Source organism: Polypterus senegalus, chromosome 7 (assembly GCF_016835505.1).
Source record: "Polypterus senegalus isolate Bchr_013 chromosome 7, ASM1683550v1, whole genome shotgun sequence".
Taxonomy (NCBI): Eukaryota; Metazoa; Chordata; class Cladistia; order Polypteriformes; family Polypteridae; genus Polypterus; species Polypterus senegalus.
The window spans coordinates 174584734-174605606 of record NC_053160.1 but is presented as its reverse complement, the minus strand read 5'-3'; the positions used below and the strand labels follow the sequence as shown (position 1 = coordinate 174605606).

The window sequence follows — 20873 nt, the reverse complement described above, 5'->3', positions numbered from 1 at the left end:
CATTGTCATGTTGAAGAAACCAATTTGAAATGATTCGAGCTTTGTGACATGGTGCATTATTCTGCTGGAAGTAGCCATCAGAGGATGGGTACATGGTGGTCATGAAGGGATGGACATGGTCAGAAACAATGCTCAGGTAGCCCGTGGCATTTAAACGATGCCCAATTGGCACTAAGGGGCCTAAAGTGTGCCAAGAAAACATCCCCCACACCATTACACCACCACCACCACCACCAGCCTGCACAGTGGTAACAAGGCATGATGGATCCATGTTCTCATTCTGTTTACGCCAAATTCTGACTCTACCATTTGAATGTCTCAACAGAAATCGAGACTCATCAGACCAGGCAACATTTTTCCAGTCTTCAACTGTCCAATTTTTGTGAGCTCGTGCAAATTGTAGCCTCTTTTTCCTATTTGTAGTGGAGATGAGTGGTACCCGGTGGGGTCTTCTGCTGTTGTAGCCTATCCGCCTCAAGGTTGTGTGTGTTGTGGCTTCACAAATGCTTTGCTGCATACCTCGGTTGTAACGAGTGGTTATTTCAGACAAAGTTGCTCTTCTATCAGCTTGAATCAGTCGGCCCATTCTCCTCTGACCTCTAGCATCAACAAGGCATTTTCACCCACAGGACTGCCGCATACTGGATGTTTTTCCGTTTTCACACCATTCTTTGTAAACCCTAGAAATGGTTGTGCTTGAAAATCCCAGTAACTGAGCAGATTGTGAAATACTCAGACCGGCCCGTCTGGCACCAACAACCATGCCACGCTCAAAATTGCTTAAATCACCTTTCTTTCCCATTCTGACATTCAGTTTGGAGTTCAGGAGATTGTCTTGTCATTCAGTCATGGTGCTCCAGAGCTCACTGTGGCATCATTGGGCCAGTAAATCATTTAAAAAAACTTGGAGAATATAAGCTGCGTCTTTTTATCATTTTCAGTTCTGTTCATTCAAGGTCCTTCACAAGATGTTGTGGTCAATGTAAGTGTTTTGTCAATAAAATGTACCCAGTAAACTTTATTGCACTGTGGATAGAAATTGTACATGAGAGACAGCTGACACTCTTAAAAGAGATTTCACACTACAGGGAGTGAGGACTTTTACTTCATCTTCATTGTCAAACTGACCTGCATACCTCTAGCAGTGAATTTTCCTTTTACTTGGATTTCCCCTCTGGCACAACTTCAACATCATATTTATAAAAGACAAAAAGAAAAGTCCCTCTCTGTGACTCTGAGTCTTCTTTTATAGAGAATAAATTGATTCCCTTTTATCACCTTGAGAGGCATTGACCTTTCACTACCTGCATCATCGGTTGGTTCTGCTCCCCGCTGCAGATGGTATTGGCAGTAAAATCACCTTGTAGTCATGAGAGTTACAGTGGTGTTTTCTAAATATATATCAGACCCTGTTTCAACCTACTGCATATTTTATACATGCAAAAAATAACAATCAATGGATGACTGTGAACACTAACACACTAAACTGTCTTTACTTATTTGAAATATTAAAAAGTAGTAATTTTCAATCTTTTTTTTCTCTAGTGAAGTCGTATCCAATACACCCATCATGGTTTGCTGAAGCATTGCACTAAAAGCATAAATGCTTCTTCTTAATAATAATTAAATGATTTTCTTTGTCTGGATATTTATAAGACATTACTGGATCTACTGTATACTAATTTGCTATTTTATGCAGATGTTTTTCTGAGCTTATTTTTACATTATTGGTGCATGATTTAGTCTTTACATTGTGATTGTGAAGCTATACACAAGAAAATCATGATTAGTAGACTAATGTCTGTCTGAAAACATTAGTGTTTTTACATGTGTCTGTATTTTTCTGTCTCTCTCTATACATCTCTAGGTTTTGCTTCCAGCAGCTGGACTCTTGCAGCTCCAGGATGTGAAAAAGGCATGTTGTGAATTCTTGGAGTCTCAGCTTCACCCCACCAACTGCTTAGGGATTCGAGCCTTTGCTGACATGCATGCATGCACAGAGCTACTGAACCAAGCCAACACATTTGCAGGCAAGTGTAACACTGACACAGTTTTCTGTTTCTGATGGTCAGCTGCACTTCCCTCCATGCAGATGCTGTAAGGACTTAGATCGGTCTGTCTGTTTGTCTTATAGTGCCACATCTATCTATCTGTCTGTCTCTCTGGCTAGCTGTCTTGCTATCGTTTCTGTCTGTCTAGCTAGATATCTTGCTATCGTGTCTGTCTGTCTAGCTAGATGTCTTGCTATCGTGTCTGTCTGTCTGTCTAGCTGTCTTGCTATCGTGTCTGTCTAGCTGTCTTGCGATCGTGTCTGTCTGTCTGTCTAGCTAGCTGTCTTGCTATCGTGTCTGTCTGTCTGTCTAGCTAGCTGTCTTGCTATCGTGTCTGTCTGTCTAGCTAGCTGTCTTGCTATCGTGTCTTTCTAGCTAGCTGTCTTGCTATCGTGTCTGTCTGTCTGTGTAGCTGTCTTGCTATCGTGTCTGTCTGTCTAGCTGTCTTGCGATCGTGTCTGTCTGTCTGTCTAGCTGTCTTGCGATCGTGTCTGTCTGTCTAGCTAGCTGTCTTGCTATCCTGTCTGTCTGTCTAGCTAGATGTCTTGCTATCCTGTCTGTCTGTCTAGCTAGATGTCTTGCTATCCTGTCTGTCTGTCTGTCTAGCTGTCTTGCTATCGTGTCTGTCTGTCTAGCTGTCTTGCTATCGTGTCTGTCTAGCTAGATGTCTTGCTATCATGTCTGTCTGTCAGGCTAGATGTCTTGCTATCATGTCTGTCTTGCTAGCTATCTTGCTATTATGTAGTGCCTTCCACATCTGTTATGTAGTGTTTCTTTCTATCTGATAGTTTCCTATCTATCAATCTGTCAATCAATCATATAGTGCCTTCTCTATCCATCTGTCTGTCTGTTTTAGACAGCTTTGTGCTAATATCATTTAAATTAATTTTTTGCCACATCCTACAACACTCAATACCCTAGAACACCAAAGCAAAAAAAAAAAAAAAGATTTTAGAATTTTTTTCCCAAATTTCTTAAAAGTAAGAAAACTGAAATATCTCATTAGCACAAGTATCCAGACTTTTTCTCAGTAGATAGTTGAAGCCCCTTGGGCAGTGGTCACAGGCCGAGTTCTTCTTGGGTCTGATTCGAAAAGCTTGACACACCTGGTTTTGGGAACCTTCTGACATTGTTCTCTGCAGATCCTCTCAAGCTTTGTCAGGATGGATGGAGGCTGTCCGTGAACTCTTATTTTCGGGTCTCCTCAGAGATGTTCCATTGGGTTCAAGTCTGGGCTTTAGCCTAGCAACTCTAGAACATTCTCAAAGTTGTCCCTAAGCTACTCCCGTGTTGTCTTTGCTTTGTGCTTAGGAACATTGTCCTGTTAAAAGAAGAACTTCAGTCCAGTCTGAGCTCTAGAGTACTCTGGAGCAGGTTTTCATTAATTACTATATCTCTATACTTTGCTCTGCTCAGATTTCCCTCCACCCTGTCTAGTCTGTCTGTGACTACTGCTGAAAAACAACTTCATGATGCTGCCACCACCATGGTTGGTATTGCAGAAGTAATGAATGAATGATGCCTGGTTTCCACCAGAAAGCATGTTAGTTGTGGTTTCATCAGACCAGAGAATCTTGTTTCTTTCAATCTGAGAGTCCTTTAGGTGCCTTTTTACAATCTCCAAGCAGAATTCCTTTTGTCTTTTATTAAGGAGAGTTTTCTGTCTGGCTATTCTGCCATAAAGCCCACGTTAGTGGGCTGTTGCAGTGATGTTTGTCCTTCTGGAGGTTTCTCCCATTGCAACACGGATTCTCTGAAGCTCAGCTTGAATGACCACCAGGTGCTTGGCTGCCTCTCTTACCCTGGTCCTTTTCCCATGAATGCTGAGTTTGGCCAGGTAGACAGCTCTAGTAAGAATCTTGGTTGTTCCATACTTCTGTTTAAGAATTATGAAAGTATCTGCACACTTGGAAACCTTCAGTGCTGCAGGAACTTTATTAAAGGGGTTTGAATACTTCCTAAATCCACCGTTTGTTATAAATGACATTGTTAGAAGACAGTAGAGAAGAACTGTGTCTCTAAACTGTACACGTGGGTACTAGATTTCAACACTTGACACAAATTTTTTAAGTTTGTTGTGACACCTTGTTGGAATTGACAGATGAACATTTCAGTTTTTTGGAATAAGCAACATTTTCTAATTATAGTGGGGTGTTCAGTTTCAGGGCTTTACATAATGAGGGAAGGCCAAAGTCTTAATAAGAAGTAAATGAAGTTGGACTATCTGAGGACAATGGCAATTGCCTTTTAATGGTTTGTTTTGAACCATTTTGTGTCCTTAAAATCATTTTTGCCTGACGACTATGTGATTATAAAATGGCAGTAAGGAGGTTTTAATCAAGAGGTGATAAAGCCACTGTTATAATAAATTGAGGGAGAAAAATGATTCCTTTTCCCAAATAAATGCACTCTTTAACCTTTCCCTTCATACATTTGCTGCATGTGAAAACCTCCTACTTCCTGCACTTTGTAAAGCATAATAGGCAGTGCCAGATCAGCATAACATTCTAGGTGGGAGCTTGTCTGAATTCAAGGAAGCTATTGCAATTAATCAAATGTGTTTTACTTTGGTTGTGAGGTCCTACGCTTTTAGGGGTTTTTTTTTTTTCCTTTCATTCTTTATTTTTGGAAAACATCTGCATTCTGTTCTAGATCTTGTTAATTTACAATCTCTTGTAATAATAAATAATAAAGTATCTATCTATCTTGGGATTTCTTTATTTCGTATATAATCTCAGCATACACAGGGATCATTAGATTTATTTTTATTTAAAGCTAACTGTCAAAGTTTGGATTTATTTTGAGCACTTTTCCTGAAGAAACAGATCTATGTCCTCAACATAGCTAGAGTAAGTCTACAAATGTAATATGGTGGCTTTTGGTTTTCATGTCTTCTTAGGGAGTCGAGGCTGTGGGGACTGTTTATAAAAAAAAAAAACAGGGCCTGTTAAAGCCCATTATGTAATTTTGGGCAATGCAAGAAATAAATTGTGGTTTAATCGTGTGAGATACAGTGGGTGCGGAAAGTACTCAGACCCCCTTCAATTTTTCACTCTTTGTTATATTGCAGCCATTTGCTAAAATCATTTAAATTAATTTTTTCCCTCATTAATGTACACACAGCACCCCATATTGACAGATAAAATAAAACAATTTTTGAAATTGTTGCAGATTTATTAAAAAAGAAAAACTGAAATGTCACATGGTCCTAAGTATTCAGACCCTTTGCTCAGTATTTAGTAGAAGCACCCTTTTGAGCTAATACAGCCATGAGTCTTCTTGGGAAAGATGCAACAAGTTTTTCACACCTGGATTTGGGGATCCTCTGCCATTCCTCCTTGCAGATCCTCTCCAGTTCTGTCAGGTTGGATGGTAAATGTTGGTGGACAGCTATTTTTAGGTCTCTCCAGAGATGCTCAATTGGGTTTAAGTCAGGGCTCTGGCTGGGTCATTCAAGAACAGTCATAGAGTTGTTGTGAAGCCACTCCTTCGTTATTTTAGCTGTGTGCTTAGGGTCATTGTCTTGTTGGAAGGTAAACCTTCGGCCCAGTCTGAGGTCCTTAGCACTCTGGGGAAGGTTTTTGTCCAGGATATCCCTGTACTTGGCCGCATTCATCTTTCCCTCGATTGCAACCAGTCGTCCTGTCCCAGCAGCTGAAAAACACCCCCACAGCATGATTCTGCCACTGCCATGCTTCACTGTGGGGACTGTATTGGACAAGTGATGAGCAGTGCCCCGAATATTCTGTAAGAACTCTCGCAAGGACGAAGCAATCTGAATGAAACAACGTGCAATGTGCTCCTCAGTATATTGAGCTTTGAAGAAGCCGGGATGCCCCTGCATCAAAGCATTAAGGTAGGTGACGGACAACCATTGTGATGTTTAACCTCCGTTTCCAACTTCTGGGTGCTTGCCACCTGTACCCCTTAACTCATTCACTTGAGTTCCCATCAGGATAGTGGTGTACAGTAATGAGCAGTGCATCTTCAGGGTGTGAACTTATTGGGTCACCAATTCATTTAAGCAGTGTCAGAGTCAACTGGATGGTCATGAGTTAATGGAAGGTTACTTCCAGCAAGATGGAGCAATATGTCATACATCGGCAAGGAGCAAGGCAGAAATTCAGTCTTCCTTCGGCAACAGGGTAATTTCAAAGGGGCTTTGGCCACCACGATCGTTTGATCTGATACCGCCAGACTTCTTTCTTTGGGGTCTGCTCAAAAGTCTTATCAGAACAAACCTTGCACTGTGGAAGATTTAAAGGAAAACATCCAGCGTGAAATTGCTGCTATTCCGCCCCCTGAGGCACTTGCTGATACGTTCAGAAACATGGAACACCACGTCGAAATGTGTCTGGCAGAAAACAGAAACCACTTCCAGCATTGCATGTAATGCAATCAATTACACATACATCAAGGTATATAGCAGGTTTTTTTTTGGTTCAGATTGCTTCATCCTAACGGGAGTTGCAACAAAATATTCAGGGCACTCTTTCGAGTGAATCTCCACGTATAAAAATACAAGCAAGGTTCTGGGAGAATTTTTCAGTGATTTGTTATAACAAATTAAGTTCATCCACCTCTAAATTAGAGGCCCACTTAAACCAGTTGAGTTGACATTGAGTTAGTGAAGGTCTGGATACTTTCCATGGGATGTCATTCCACATTTTTTTTAGCATTCCTAATGGAAACTGATTGAATATGTACTGTAGTACAAGGCACTATAGCACATCCAGAGTTTACTCTTTGTTTTACTCTTACATAAAGCTGTGCTTTGACATTTTGATTTTGCCCTCTGTGAGGTGTTATGTGTAATCTAATTGTTACAGCCTTTCTGGGCGTTTTGCCAGGCCTTGGAAGGGAGTAAAGGGCTAGGAGTCCTTGAAGAGAAAATTGTGCTTAATGCAGACATTTGCTTCAAAAAAATCTTTGTTTTGTATCCATGTTTTACACTGATGAGCCAAACCATTATGGCCCTCTGCCTAATATGCAGGTTGCTTCTCCTTGTGAATTCAAAACAGCTCTGAGCCACCAAAGCATGGACACTACAAGACCTCTGAAGGTGTCCTGTGGTATCTGACCGTTGGACGTTAGCAGCAGATCCCCTAATTCCTGTAAATTGCGAGGCAGAGTCTTTGTGGATTGGTTTTGTTATTCCAACACATCCCAAAGATGCTCAGTTGAATTAAGATTTTGGGAACTTGAAGAGGAGCTCAAAATGTTGTCCTGAGTTTCAAGTTCCTCAAACCATTCCTAAATTCATACAGTGTGGTAGGATGCATTATCTGGCTTCCACTGGGGAATACCATTGCCATGAAGGGGTGTACTTGGTCTGCAGTGATGCTTAGGCGAGGAGGTACACATCAAATTAATGTACATATGAATGCCCCGACCCAGGGTTTCCCAGCAGAACATTTCCCAAAGAATCACACTCCCTTCATTGACTTATCTTCTTTGCACAGTGTGTCCCGATGCCATCTCTTCCTCAGGTTAATGACGCACATGTTCTTGGCTGTCTACATGAAAACAGGATTCATGGGCTCAAGTGTCCTTCTTCCATTGATATAAGGTCCAGTTCTGACACTGGCATGCCCATTGTAGGCAGTTTTGATGGTAAATATGGGTTAGCATGGATGCGCTGACTTCCGTGTGGCTACACAGTCCACTGCACAACAGGGTATAATGCACTGTGTACCATGATGCATTACTCCTGTAACTATTAAAATTATCAATGATTTGTGCCACAGTAGCCCTTCTGTTTGTTCATACCAGATGGGATGGTCTTCATTGACCTCTTGCATCAGCGAGTCTTGTGCCACTGAACACCCTGTCAGCAGTTTGTGATTTTTATTTTTTTTTTTCTCTCTTGCTCGCATCACTGTCAGTAGGTAAGCACCACAGCTTACCGGGAAAACCCCACAAACCTTATTGTTTTGAAAATGCTTTGACACAGTTGTCTGACTATATTGATTGTGCCCTTGTCCAAGTCTCTCAGGTTGTTACACCTGCCCACATCTTCTGCATTCAACACATCGGCTACAAGTACCTGATGTCCGCTTACCATCTAATACTGTATCTCCCTGTCCTTGATTTGTGCTGTTGTTATGAGATAGCGAACATCATTCGCTTTATATGGAGTGGTCATAATGTTTTGGCTCATTACTGTATGTATTGGCCTGTAGGAGGCGTCTCAGAACTCCAAACCTTATGATAATGAGGAAAACGTGAAATTCTGTATTTACTGGAAATAAAAATTCACTGAAAATATTACAGTGTGGTTTCAGGCATGTTAACTGCGTGGCTTCAGAGGATTTCTATTATTGTTCACTTATATGGTATCAATTAAGATGATCAGTGCCCTGAGTTGTATGATTTTAGAGATTTTTAGGTGAAGGTACTTCCAAACTCTAAGTTAGTGTCTGCTTTGTGGTTAGAAAAGTCCTTATGTTTGTTATATTTGAATTGTCATCTGTTAAAGATTATTGAAGAAAGGCTTTTAAAAAGAGAGTCATAGCTATATACTAAAGTTGAAAGATTTAAAGTTGAAAAAATCCACTTATTTGGTTTCTTGTTCTTCCTTTCTACAGAGCTACACTTTGCTGATGTAGTACAAGGTGAAGAATTTCTAAACTTGGGAATAGAGCAGGTTTGCAGCCTCATAGCCAGTGACAAGCTTACAGTACCATCAGAGGAGAAGGTAAGATTTCCAAAACCTTTTGTGCATCGGAACATGCTGGGTTTTATTGTATTACTGTAACAAATTATATTTATTCTTCAATTTAAAAAGTTCATATTTATTCATATAAGTGTTTAACAATGAAATGGGACATCCTTCTCACTGATGAAATAAACCACACATTTTATGTTATTTTCATATAATCTTGTACTGGTGCAGTTATTTTTGGCTTATTGTGAACATCGTGTTAAATGTATGCACTCTGTGATTTCAGGTGTTTGAAGCGGTTATTGCCTGGGTAAATCATGACAAAGATGTACGACAAGAGCATATGGCTCATCTCATGGAGCATGTGAGGCTGCCTCTGCTCTCCAGAGAATATCTGGTACAGGTATACTTGTGTAAAGTCAGAATTCTTCATTATCATTGTGTTTCCTGACAGATGTAGAGTACGCTAATCTATTTTGACATTTGGTCTGTTCTAAACTGGAGAAAAAGAGAGACAGACAGAGAAGGAGAGAAAATGTCATAAACAACCTCAAATCAACAAATCAAGCCAGTAGCTTAGCTCTAGGGTTTTTAGCCAGAATAAGCTTTATCTCCATCCATGATTACATATTTTATCCAATAAGTTCAATCAGTAAAAGTGTTTTAAAACAAATGTTGATTTTAACTTTTTTTAGTGTCTTTGGGCCTCTCCACATCGCTTGGTTGAGATGCTGTTAATTTAAGTAAATGTAAAGTAACACTGCATTGTCAGCTTATCAACTAAATATATTTTGGAAATCTTACCTTCTCCTCTGATGGTACTATATAATATATATTTTAATTTAAATCTGTTTTTCTGTTAGCTGCTTTAGTTTTCCTCACATCTTAGACATTTATGCTAGTTAAATTGGATAGTCTAATTTGGCTCCTTATGCATGTGTATGTAAGTGAACCCTGTGAGAGGGTTTGGCTCTTGTCACATGTGTACTACTGCCAAGGCTACAGTTCCACATGTCCTTAAAATGGTACAAGTGGGTTTCAGAATGTTATAGTGCCTATAAAAAAAACTCTTCAACCCTTCAAAGTTTTCACATCATTGAGTCACCGTGGATTTAATTTGGCATTTTTGGCACTAATCAACAGAAAAAAGACCCTTTTAATGTCAATTAAAATAGACATCAACAAATTGGTCTAAATGAATTACAAATATAAAACATCAAATAATCCGTAACATAAGTATTCACCCCCTTCTAATATAACAATTGTAAAACATCACTGGTGTAGCCATTTTATTAAAAGTCACAGAATTAGTTCAATGGAGATCACCTGTCTGGGATTTCAGTTGATTGTAGTATACAATCTCACATAAGGCCCAACTTGTAGTCAATCAGTATGTTGGCCTAACATACACAATGATGTCAAAAGAGCACTCAAAGCAACTCTGTGAATACAGGACTGAAAAGCACGGGATGTAAGGGATGGAGGCAAAAAAAAAAAATCTTGCCACTTAAGTCCAGCTAACGAACCATTAGGAAATGGAAAGAGTATGAGACAGCTGTAAATTTGCCTAGAGCGGGCTGTCCACAAAAACTATAAATGTTACAGTTAACTATCATTATTATCATTATATAATAAATATACAGTGATCCCCCACTATATCGCAGTTCAGCTATCGCTCCCCCGTGGATTTTTTTCTATTATTACTAGGGGGTTTGCTCGCTCACCTCCGGGTTTGGTTTACCGGATAAACAATTTTAAAAGATTATTTTCATGGGAATTGTTACATACAGTATGCATTATTTTCATTTTTACTTTAAAACTTTTGTAAAAATAATATTTGTCCTTTATTTCCTGCCCCAGGCGTGGTTAAATCTCTTTCTAACGGTGCTTGCGTTGTGAAGGGGGGTTCTGAACACACGCTAAAGAGTTGCGATCAGTTCAGCTGCTGTCTTGCTGCTGCTGCTGGCCAACTGTGTGTTCTGCTTGTCTTGCTTTGCGTCAATCATTTAAAAGCCTGTACAGCAGCTGTCCTTTTGCCACTTTGCGTCTCTGCCACTAGCATTCTGAAGGGGGTGGGGGGGAAAGATAGGATGGTTTTGAGGCTGAAAGCACGCTAAGGAGATGTGCTTGGATCATCTACTGGCTTGTTGCTGCTGGCGAGCTACATGTTCTGCTTGTCATTGTTTTAAGAGCTGGGAGCACCTGAAGTGTGTCTGCCAAAAGCATTCCAACAACTGCTAGTTATAGATGTCCGTGAATTTGTTTGAAACTGTTTTTAAGTAGGATGTGATGTGCAAAACTCGCCATCTCACGGGTTTTGCTTCCTAAGGTTGTGATGTCTAGTCTTGCGTATTGTCAAAGTGTCACTCCGAGATGATCTGGTCTAGATTGCTTCGCTCAACACCCCCGGAGGCATGCTACGCTCCTGCCACTTTGCGTCTCTCCCGCTCGCATTGTGAAGGGGGTGAGCTGAACACACGCTAAGGAGAATTGTATGTATGCATCATGTTTTCCACATTTTGTTATGTTACAGCCTTATTCCAAAATGGATTAAATTCAGATTTTTGCAAATTTATTAAAAATAAAAATATTGAGAAATCACATGTACATAAGTATTCACAGCCTTTGCCATGAAGCTCAAAATTGAGCTCAGGCGCCTCCTGTTTCCCCTGATCATCCTTGAGATGTTTCTGCGGCTTAATTGGAGTCCACCTGTGGTAAATTCAGTTGATTGGACATGATTTGGAAAGGCACACACCTGTCTATAGAAGGTCCCACAGTTGACAGTTCATGTCAGAGCACAAACCAAGCATGAAGTCAAAGGAATTGTCTGTAGACCTCTGAGACAGGATTGTCTCGAGGCACAAATCTGAGGAAGGTTACAAAAACATTTCTGCTGCTTTGAAGGTCCCAATGAGCACAGTGGCCTCCATCATCCGTAAGTGAAAGAAGTTCGAAACCACTAGGACTCTTCCTAGAGCTGGCCAGCCATCTAAACTGAGCGATCAGGAGAGAAGGGCCTTAGTCAGGGAGGTGACCAAGAACCCAATGGTCACTCTGTCAAAGCTCCTGAGGTCCTCTGTGGAGAGAGGAGAACCTTCCAGAAGGACAATCATCTCTGCAGCAATCCACCAATTAGGCCTGTATGGTAGAGTGGCCAGACGGAAGCCACTCCTTCATAAAAGGCACATGGCAGCCCACCTGGAGTTTGCCAAAAGGCACCTGAAGGACTCTCAGACCATGAGAAACAAAATTCTCTGGTCTGATGAGACAAAAATTGAACTCTTTGGTGTGAATGCCTGGCGTCATGTTTGGAGGAAACCAGGCACCGCTCATCACCAGGCCAATACCATCCCTACAGTGAAGCATGGTGGTGGCAGCATCATGCTGTGGGGATGTTTTTCAGTGGCAGGAACTGGGAGACTAGTCAGGATAAAGGGAAAGATGACTGCAGCAATGTACAGAGACATTCTGGATGAAGACCTGCTCCAGAGCGCTCTTGACCTCAGACTGGGGCGACGGTTCATCTTTCAGCAGGACAACGACCCTAAGCACACAGCCAAGATATCAAAGGAGTGGCTTCAGGACATGAACTTGTGGATTTGCCTGCGAGTATTTAGCGACAGCATCTCTATGAACTTGTGGATTTGCCTGCGAGTATTTAGTGACAGTGTGTCTATTAACTTGTGGATTTTTTCTGCAAGTATTTGGCGGCAGCATCACAAAGTTGTTTCCGTCTAGCTGAATCAGAAAATATACCATGACGTCTGACACGCCTCCTCTTTACTGTTTTCTCACAGCTTGGATTGCTGCTGTCATAATCGGTTTGAGTTTCGATAAATGACAGTTCTTTGATCGATGGTGATCACCTCAGTAGACATGTTAATGGGGGTACGGTTGGAACGGTAAAGGAAATGGGTACCTGAACAGTAAACGAAGTCTAAAATACCTACACAATAACTATAATCGTAATAAACGAACAATAATACAGTGGAGAAGCCGTGGATTAAATAAAAAGGCTGCAGTTATCAGCAGGGAGACATGAATACCGTGGCGAAGCAAGGAAGGGAATGAAAAGACCGGAGTGACGGACGGCCTTATATGGGCAAGCAGCCAATTACGTGGGAGGCATGGGGATGGGGAACACAATATAGGCAGGCAGCCAACTACGTGGGAGGTGTGGGGATGGGGGAGGACGTAACGCCGCCTCACACGGCGACCGAGCTGCAGGCTATGAACGTATATATGTATGTAAGTAGGATTCAGTTATGACCGTTACGCGTAGAATTTCGAAATGAAACCTACTTAACTTTAGTAAGTAACCCGAAAGAAATGAGCCTGCCAAATTTTTGCCTTCAACCTACATGGGAAGTTGGGGAATTAGTGATGAGTGAGTCACTGAGGGCTTTGCCTTTTATTAGTATAGATGACGGCCTTTGCTGGCCTTTTGCGGCTAGCCATCCTTCTTCTGGTCACTCCCGCTCTTCAAAATGCTCAGCGGGAGCAACCACAATCGGCTGCTCCTCGGGTGCTGGCCAAACACCCATGCTCAGCTGCACACAAGGCCTGCACTCGCTCGTTCACTTTTGCACTGGCTTTCCTCTCCCTGCTTCCTGCCTCCTTCTTCTCCTGCAACCTCCTGTATCTTTCTATCTTCCTTTTTATTCCCCTAGCCACCTTGCACTTCTGTTTATCATGGGGACGTGGATCAAATGTGGCAGTTGGCAGCTCCGGAACAATTACGGATGTGGACGACTCCTCACCTGTGCACTTTAGGAGGATCGCCCGCATCACGAATTCCCCGGGAAGTGATCCATCCCCCTACCACGCCCCCTTTTCTAAGCCAGAAGGTGGCAATTATTTATTTAAAAAGTGGCCTTCTTGACGTGAGCTGTGTACCTGCTACACCACAACCCCTATTTCTTAAGTATTAAGAAATGCATGCATTGACCTCCACTGCAAACACCTGCCATATAGTCGGTCATCTCGATGAAGGAAACAGCATTCCTAATGTGTGTGAAATGTGAATAAGAACAATAATAAAAGTAATAATGCTTTATTAAAATAGTAATAATAATAAAGCATAATAAAAATTAGTTAAAATCATAATATGATACAATTGTAAAAGAAAGACACTGCCCTCCATTTTTGCAATTCATATACAGTATTAAAAGGCACACTTATACAAGTTTTCTAGGCAGGCTGAAAGGAGCAGTAAGGTGATATGTGATTTTTGAAAGGGTCTTCATTCTTTGTAGCTCTTATGGTGCTTTTCCACTGCATAGTACGGCACGACACGGTTCAGTTCAGCTCACTTTTGGGGGGTTTTCCACTGGGAACAGTACCTGGTACCTGGTCCTTTTTTTAGTACCACCTCAGCCGAGGTTCCAAGCGCCGAACCGTTACCAAAACATGACGTGTAAACTCTGCTGGTCACTGATTGGCCGGAGAAAATCGTCATTACTGCGTCACTGGCTATTCATTTCTTTAAAGGTACACACATGCGGAAGTTTGTGTCCCGTCTCTCCATCGCTGGACGCAGTTTGTTGCATAAGTGGATGAATGTTTCTTCAGACATTTGAAAGTTCTCCAGCCACTGAGTGTTTGTAAAACCGGGAACAATCACATCCCACCACTCTGAAGCACGGTTAAATGCCCAAACAGATGGTCTGTTGCGGCGACTTTTTTGCAAAATGTGAAAGATCTTTAATATACAGAATCAGCATTTTAATGTTACACTGGCAGTTAAGTTCATTTTATGCTTTGCAACAGTGATAAAAGTTAGCTAGTGATGTGCTTTTTTTAGATGTTTACCCTTGCGCGTCGTCGAGCTAAAGTGTTGTCGTTGTCTGCGTGTTGTTGTAAAAGTTCCACGGTGTCACGGCAGTAGAGGCGGCGCAACTATAACGACACGTGAATAATCCCGCCCACTCTAAAGCGGTACTAAACTGCAGTCGAAACGCAAACCGAGCCGAACTGAGCCGAACCAAGGTGAGCTGTACTGAACCGTGCTGTGCCGTACTATGCAGTGGAAAAGCGCCTTTAGTTGCAGCTGTCTAACATATTTGTTTTTAATAATTGAGCACATGCCATCCACAATTGGAATTGTTGTCTGTACATACTCATATCAAATTTGGGTTTCCTGCAAAAACTAATTTGAAAAGTTGCAGAACAAAATTGTATACAAGCCAGAAAAGTAAATTGGATGAATTTCAAGGTGAATGTAGCCTTTGACACACTGAGCGAGTCACTTTTTCTGCTTAGTTTCCAGTTGTGATTGCCAATGTTCACTCTAAAAGCAGCTGTGTAAAGTACATTTTTCTTCAGTAAATGTTTCTTTTAGATTATACAGTATCTGTGCCTCACTCTTTAAAAAGTTCTATTGTATAAGTTCATGAAAATTGCATGTAATATTTAAATCTGTAATTCTATAATCATCTGAATTCTGTTTCCAATGCTCAAGATTGTAATGACTGCAGATGAAGAAACAGTAATAGATGTTTTTTGGTTAAGGGTCAGGAAACAAAGTTAGAAAAGCAGGCTAGGTCGATACCAAAAAGATGAGTATTTTAAAGAGATCCCTAAACAGATGCAGAAATCTGGGTTATAAAGGATATAGTGAGAAGGTCGGGAGTCAAGAAATCAAGTACTGTTGAGTAACCAATGCAAGAGGTAAGAATCAAAGTCAGGAAACCAAAATGAGTCAAAACCAAGAGATCAAACTAATATAATAAACCAATTCAGAAATATGTGACGGCAACCTTAATCCTGTCACAGCAATGACATCATGTGACGCACACTCTGATTATTAAGCCTAGCAACTATGGTGGCATTAATGGCAACAACAAAAAAAATGACATCACGGGAGAAACATTTTAAAAAGAAACATTCGTTAAAACGATTCAAAAGAAAATAAAGTTCTGAATTCCTTGGTCTCAAAAACCACAGCTTAACAAGAAATGGCTACAGAAAAATGAAAATGAAGTCTTACACATTTTTTTTGCGTTCATTAAAAAAAAGTAGGATTTTATTTTAAAATATTATGTTTTTACTGGCTTCAATCTTAAATGCACTTCTCCTTGATTTCCACTGATGTCCTTGAGTATTTGAGTTATTTGTTTATTTTTAATATTCCCTTTAAACAACGAAAAAAGCAATATACAGTAGATTTTCTTTTCACTTTTTTTATAGAATAAATTGGTTCTTTTAGACCTGCTCTTGTGAGTTATATATAATAATGTTTAAGATTTATGAATGTAGTAGATGGGTTTAAACCAAACAATGCGTAAATCAAAACTACATAAGTATGCCTGTAGATGCTAGAAAACATTTTCATGCTTTATGCCTAAATTTGTCCACCTTGGATAATTAACAATCTAGGCTAAAGTTGACAAAGCAAAGAATAAAAAATTCCCATAAAAGGATTTCCAGCATGGGCTCCAGCAGACCCCTGTGACCCTGCAGTTAGGATATAGCGGGTTGGATAATGGATGGATGGATAGATAGTACCTTTATCTTCCATTAAAAATAGAATCATTGGAATAGTGCATGTATTCCTTATCTTTTTGGCTCTTAAATTCATAATTTGATTGTTGTTGGTTTTATGAATCTTGCTATGTGAAGATATGTCTGCTGCACCTCCCACAGTTACCCTGTCCTCCTCTTCCAATTAGATCTTTAAGTGCTGTACTCCCTTGCTTCATTGTCTCATATGTCTTCCGGGTTTTTTACATTTTACAATTTGCATTTATCTTTTACAGCGAGTAGAAGAAGAATCCCTTGTTAAAAACAGCAGTGCATGTAAAGATTATCTTATTGAAGCTATGAAATATCACCTTCTTCCTGCTGAACAAAGGGCTATGATGAAAACTATTAGAACCAGAATGAGGACGCCTGTCAGTCTTCCAAAGGTGAGTGCCTAGGAGAAGTGTGCTTTCTAAACTCTGTAAGCAGTATTGAAATTTTAAGAAAATGTCAGCATCTTAAATCATCGTTACAAATTTGTTTTCTTTTCCATACATCAGGTACATGAAAATTGCATTTTTTAAGCTTAAATAAAATAATGTCCTCAGGTAGCTCTGTGGTAGGAGTATTTTGTGCTGCTGCTTCATATGTACTCTCTCCATGTCAGTGTGAATTTTTCTCCAGATACTCCCATATCCTAAAGATGTGCATGTTAGGTTAATTGTTGACTCTAAATTGTCAGTTTGTGCGTTCATATGACCTGTGCCATAATGGTACACTATCCAGAATTGCTGACTGCTGCAGGTAGTCTTCTGTTTCAGAGCACTTGAACCTTGATTTGATTTGCTTTGCTTTGTTGCAGTTTAAGTACCATCATTCTGACCATGTTGGTTGGTGTCCTCCTGGAACCTGGTTGCATCCTAATGCCAGAATGAAGCTGGAAGTCTAATCTAACTAAGATGACCTAGTTGTGGTGTGGGCTACATTCCCTTTTTTGGATGGATTTGTGCTTAACATTATCAGACTAAAATGCTGCTAAATAAAAAGAGCAGCATGCTGGGGTTAACACTGCCGCCTCTACAGACTAGGTAGGCTGTGATTCCTGAGTCACTGCCTTTGTGTAAATTGAATTTTCTTTTCCCATCTATGTATGTTTTCACCACTTACTATAGTTTCCAGTCCAGTTCCAAGTACTAGCGCATGATGGCAATTTGTAACTCTAAAGTGGCCTGTTGTGACTGAATGCGTCTTGCAGTAGAATGATGTCTTGTCCAAGGTTAGTTCCTGATTTGCATCTGTTGTTTCTGATTTGGCTGAAGGCAAACTTGGAATGGATAAGACGGGATTTTAAGATGGCTAGATGAATGGAAGAACAGGGGTCTCTTTGATGGATAAATTTTAATTTGTAACATAAACATGTTTGTCCTGCTGCCATCCTTTTAATGTGCATCAATCACTACCAACTTTGTCTAAATGCTGAATTCAGTACAATTAGCATAATATATTTCATTAGTTAATACAGAATTATGCCTTATTGCTTTCATTTAATTTGATGGTGTTTATAGAAAAGGTTTATATTTTTCTGCCGACTGCAAATGTAGTCACTCCGTTGTACAGTGATTTCAGAAAGTATTCTAACCATTTCACTTTCTGCACACTTTACAGGGTTGTAGATCTAATTGTAAATGGATACATTTGCCAGTTTTGCCCATCAATCTACTCACAATAGCCCAAAATGACAAGATAAAAACATGTTTACAGAATGGTTTGCAAATTTAGACACTTGAAGTGTGTTATGGAACCTGAACACGGACAGTATTCTTAATATACACAGTTTTAAAGCATTTTTTTTTTCTTGTTTTGTAGGTAATGGTAGTAGTTGGAGGACAGGCTCCCAAAGCTATCCGAAGTGTTGAGTGCTACGATTTCAAGGAAGAGAAATGGTACCAGGTGGCAGAGTTGCCCTCCAGAAGATGTAGAGCAGGTAGAAATTGTGAATTTCCCCTTGGGATTAATAAAGTGTTTGTGTTTGTGTGTCTGTCTGTCTGATAATATAATAACTGTGTTTCTTACATTGATGTGACAGGATACAATGCAGGCAATGTACTTGGAATTTGTTATGGATCCCTAACTTAGACAGCATTCCTAATACAGTATACTGTACACGTTTTTAGTAATACCAAACCTAGAGGAGGATGTTATAGTGATTGGGGATTTTATTAACTGAGAAAACCCTACAATAGGTGGAGTACAAGAACAGGAATTCATAACTGTCATTCATTACAGTATGTTAAAATACCGGTAAGAGCAGAATTCTATCAGGAATTTACCCATATTGAGAATATTGCATAATTCAACAATAAGGATCTATTGATCTTAATTTTCATTGTGTTTTGGCAGAATTTACATGCTAAAAATAAATTTATATACATAAAATAAAACTGTCAATAGTTTAAAAGAGTACTCCACCCAAGAGGTATATATATATATATATTTTTTTTATATTTTACTTACTCCATGTGTTTTTTTAGTTGTGCCCAAGAAAAAATTTTAATCTCATGTTTTCATGTAGACCGGGGACAAAGAAAAGTGTTTGACAGAATATACTTCTCTAGTGTTCACTGCTGTACAACAGCAAACAATATCAACTTGCAAAATGGATGAATTTCTTGCTGGAAAAATCAGTGCAGGGCATAAACAGGAAATGCATTCACATGTGATTGAGCTTTTGAATTGAAGATCTGACTCACTGCTGTATTCATTGGTCAGGATCCATCCATTTCCATCATTCTAGCTCAGGATCAGACTGCCACTCCCCCAAGCAAGTTGGTCATGAGTCATCAGTTCAAAAGCTCAGTTCCTTGTTAATGTACTTCATATTTTTGCCCTGCATTTTTTATTTCCAGAAATGCTTATTTTACAATATTTTAACAAAAAATTTGTGCGTTTAGCACATTATGAGTATATGACTGAATAATGGACATTTTGACACAAGTAACGTTAGATTTCTTTTCATGCTGTTGTACAATGTTGGTCACCGTAGATGCCTATTCTATTAAACGTTTAATCTTCATTCTTCTCTTCTCGGTCATCCTTATAAAATACCTGTGGTAAGTAACATATAAGAAATACCATTTTGGGGTGGAGTATTCCTTTAAGTGTGGACATGTCTGAGGGTTGGACAAGATTTATTTATTTATTATTTATTTATCTGTCTGTTATATAGTTCTATCTATCTATCTATCTATCTATCTATCTATCTATCTATCTATCTAATATTGCAGGTCTGTCTGTCTGTCTGTCTGTCTGTCTGTCATATAGTGTCTTATCTATCTGTCTGTCTATCTATGCCTTACTCTGAACCTGTATTAGGTACTAGATGCTAGGATCAACTATAATATGTAGTTTTCTATGGTTAAAAAATGTTTTAATATATTTAGAATACAAATAAGTTAAGAAAAGCATACTTTGAAACTTGATTTTTAATTTAGAGTAAAACATATGTTGTTCATTGTGATGCAGTAGTATAGCTGGTTATGGAAGAGCAACAGCTTTACTTGATCCTGCTTATCCCCTTAGATCACAGGTGTCGAACTCCAGTCTTGGATGGCCGTAGTGGCTGCGGGTTTTCATTCTAACCATCTTCTTCATTAGTGACCAGTTTTTGCTGCTAATTAACTGGACTCATGCCCCTTAGTTGTTTCTTTTCCCTTAATTTGCAGCCAAACTGTTATGAGACGCAAAACAAGCTGCCACATGACCATCTTACCTGTGCCAATCACAGATTATCTTAAAATAAAGAAAGGTGATGATCTTGGTAAGGTTGATTGCTCAGGTCACCAAAACATTTTGACGATGTTCTTAGAAAAAAACAAAAAAAAATCAACAGTTTTGAAAATGTCTGCTGTGGCAGAAAGAGAGCAGCAAAAAGCCATTGAATTAAATAACAGGTTTAATTATCAGCAAGAATCAGCTTCTCATTAAGAGATTGGTTGGAGTGAAATTGGTTTAGCTGGTCATCTGTTAGCTCGTTTCACATTTCATTTCATTTCGGCTGCCATTTAATGAAGAAAGAAATACATTCAGGGAACTGAATCCTTAAAATCAGGGCTATTAAAATAAAGGGAAAAGAAGTTAATTAGCAGTGAAAACTGGTCATTGATTAGAAAAAGGGTCAGAATGAAAACCTGCAGCCACTGTGGCCCTCCAGGCCTGGAGATCGACACCCCTGCGCTTAGATAGTGGTTTTAATCTCGCTTTTGGCACTTTCTAATTGATCTATATTTATTTCACATTACACCCTTTCAGAGCAAGAGTCACTACAAGACACTTCATAAAGCTTATTGTAATGAAATTCTAAACAGCAAATGCATTCAATTTAGAAGACAAGATAACATAAATCGGGGAGAAGTAAGGAGACACCGCAAATAATGAGTGTCTTGACATAATAATATACCGTAAACTGAAAGGACAAAAGAGTCTGATCACAGTTAGAAATGATACACATAATATCTGATCACTAGTATACAGTGGTGTGAAAAAGTAATTGCCCCCTGAACCTAATAACTGGTTGGACCACCCTTAGCAGCAATAACTGCAATCAAGCGTTTGCGAGAACTTGCAATGAGTCTTTTACAGCGCTCTGGAGGAATTTTGGCCCACTCATCTTTGCAGAATTGTTGTAATTCAGCTTT

The 20873-nt window shown here is 39.7% G+C and overlaps 1 protein-coding gene across 3 annotated transcripts in view; it reads left to right on the top strand.

Annotated features, from left to right (window-relative positions):
* The window catches only part of klhl2 (kelch-like family member 2), a 114914-nt gene that overhangs the window by 75486 nt on the left and 18555 nt on the right, over positions 1-20873 (top strand). For 2 of the 3 annotated variants that reach the window (XM_039759627.1, XM_039759625.1), the window contains exons 5-9: positions 1868-2030; positions 8639-8748; positions 9002-9118; positions 16476-16625; positions 18046-18163. In XM_039759627.1, coding sequence (XP_039615561.1) covers positions 1868-2030; positions 8639-8748; positions 9002-9118; positions 16476-16625; positions 18046-18163 — 658 coding nt within the window. The remainder of the gene's footprint in view (positions 1-1867; positions 2031-8638; positions 8749-9001; positions 9119-16475; positions 16626-18045; positions 18164-20873) is intronic. The other variant, XM_039759626.1, reaches the window with a different exon arrangement.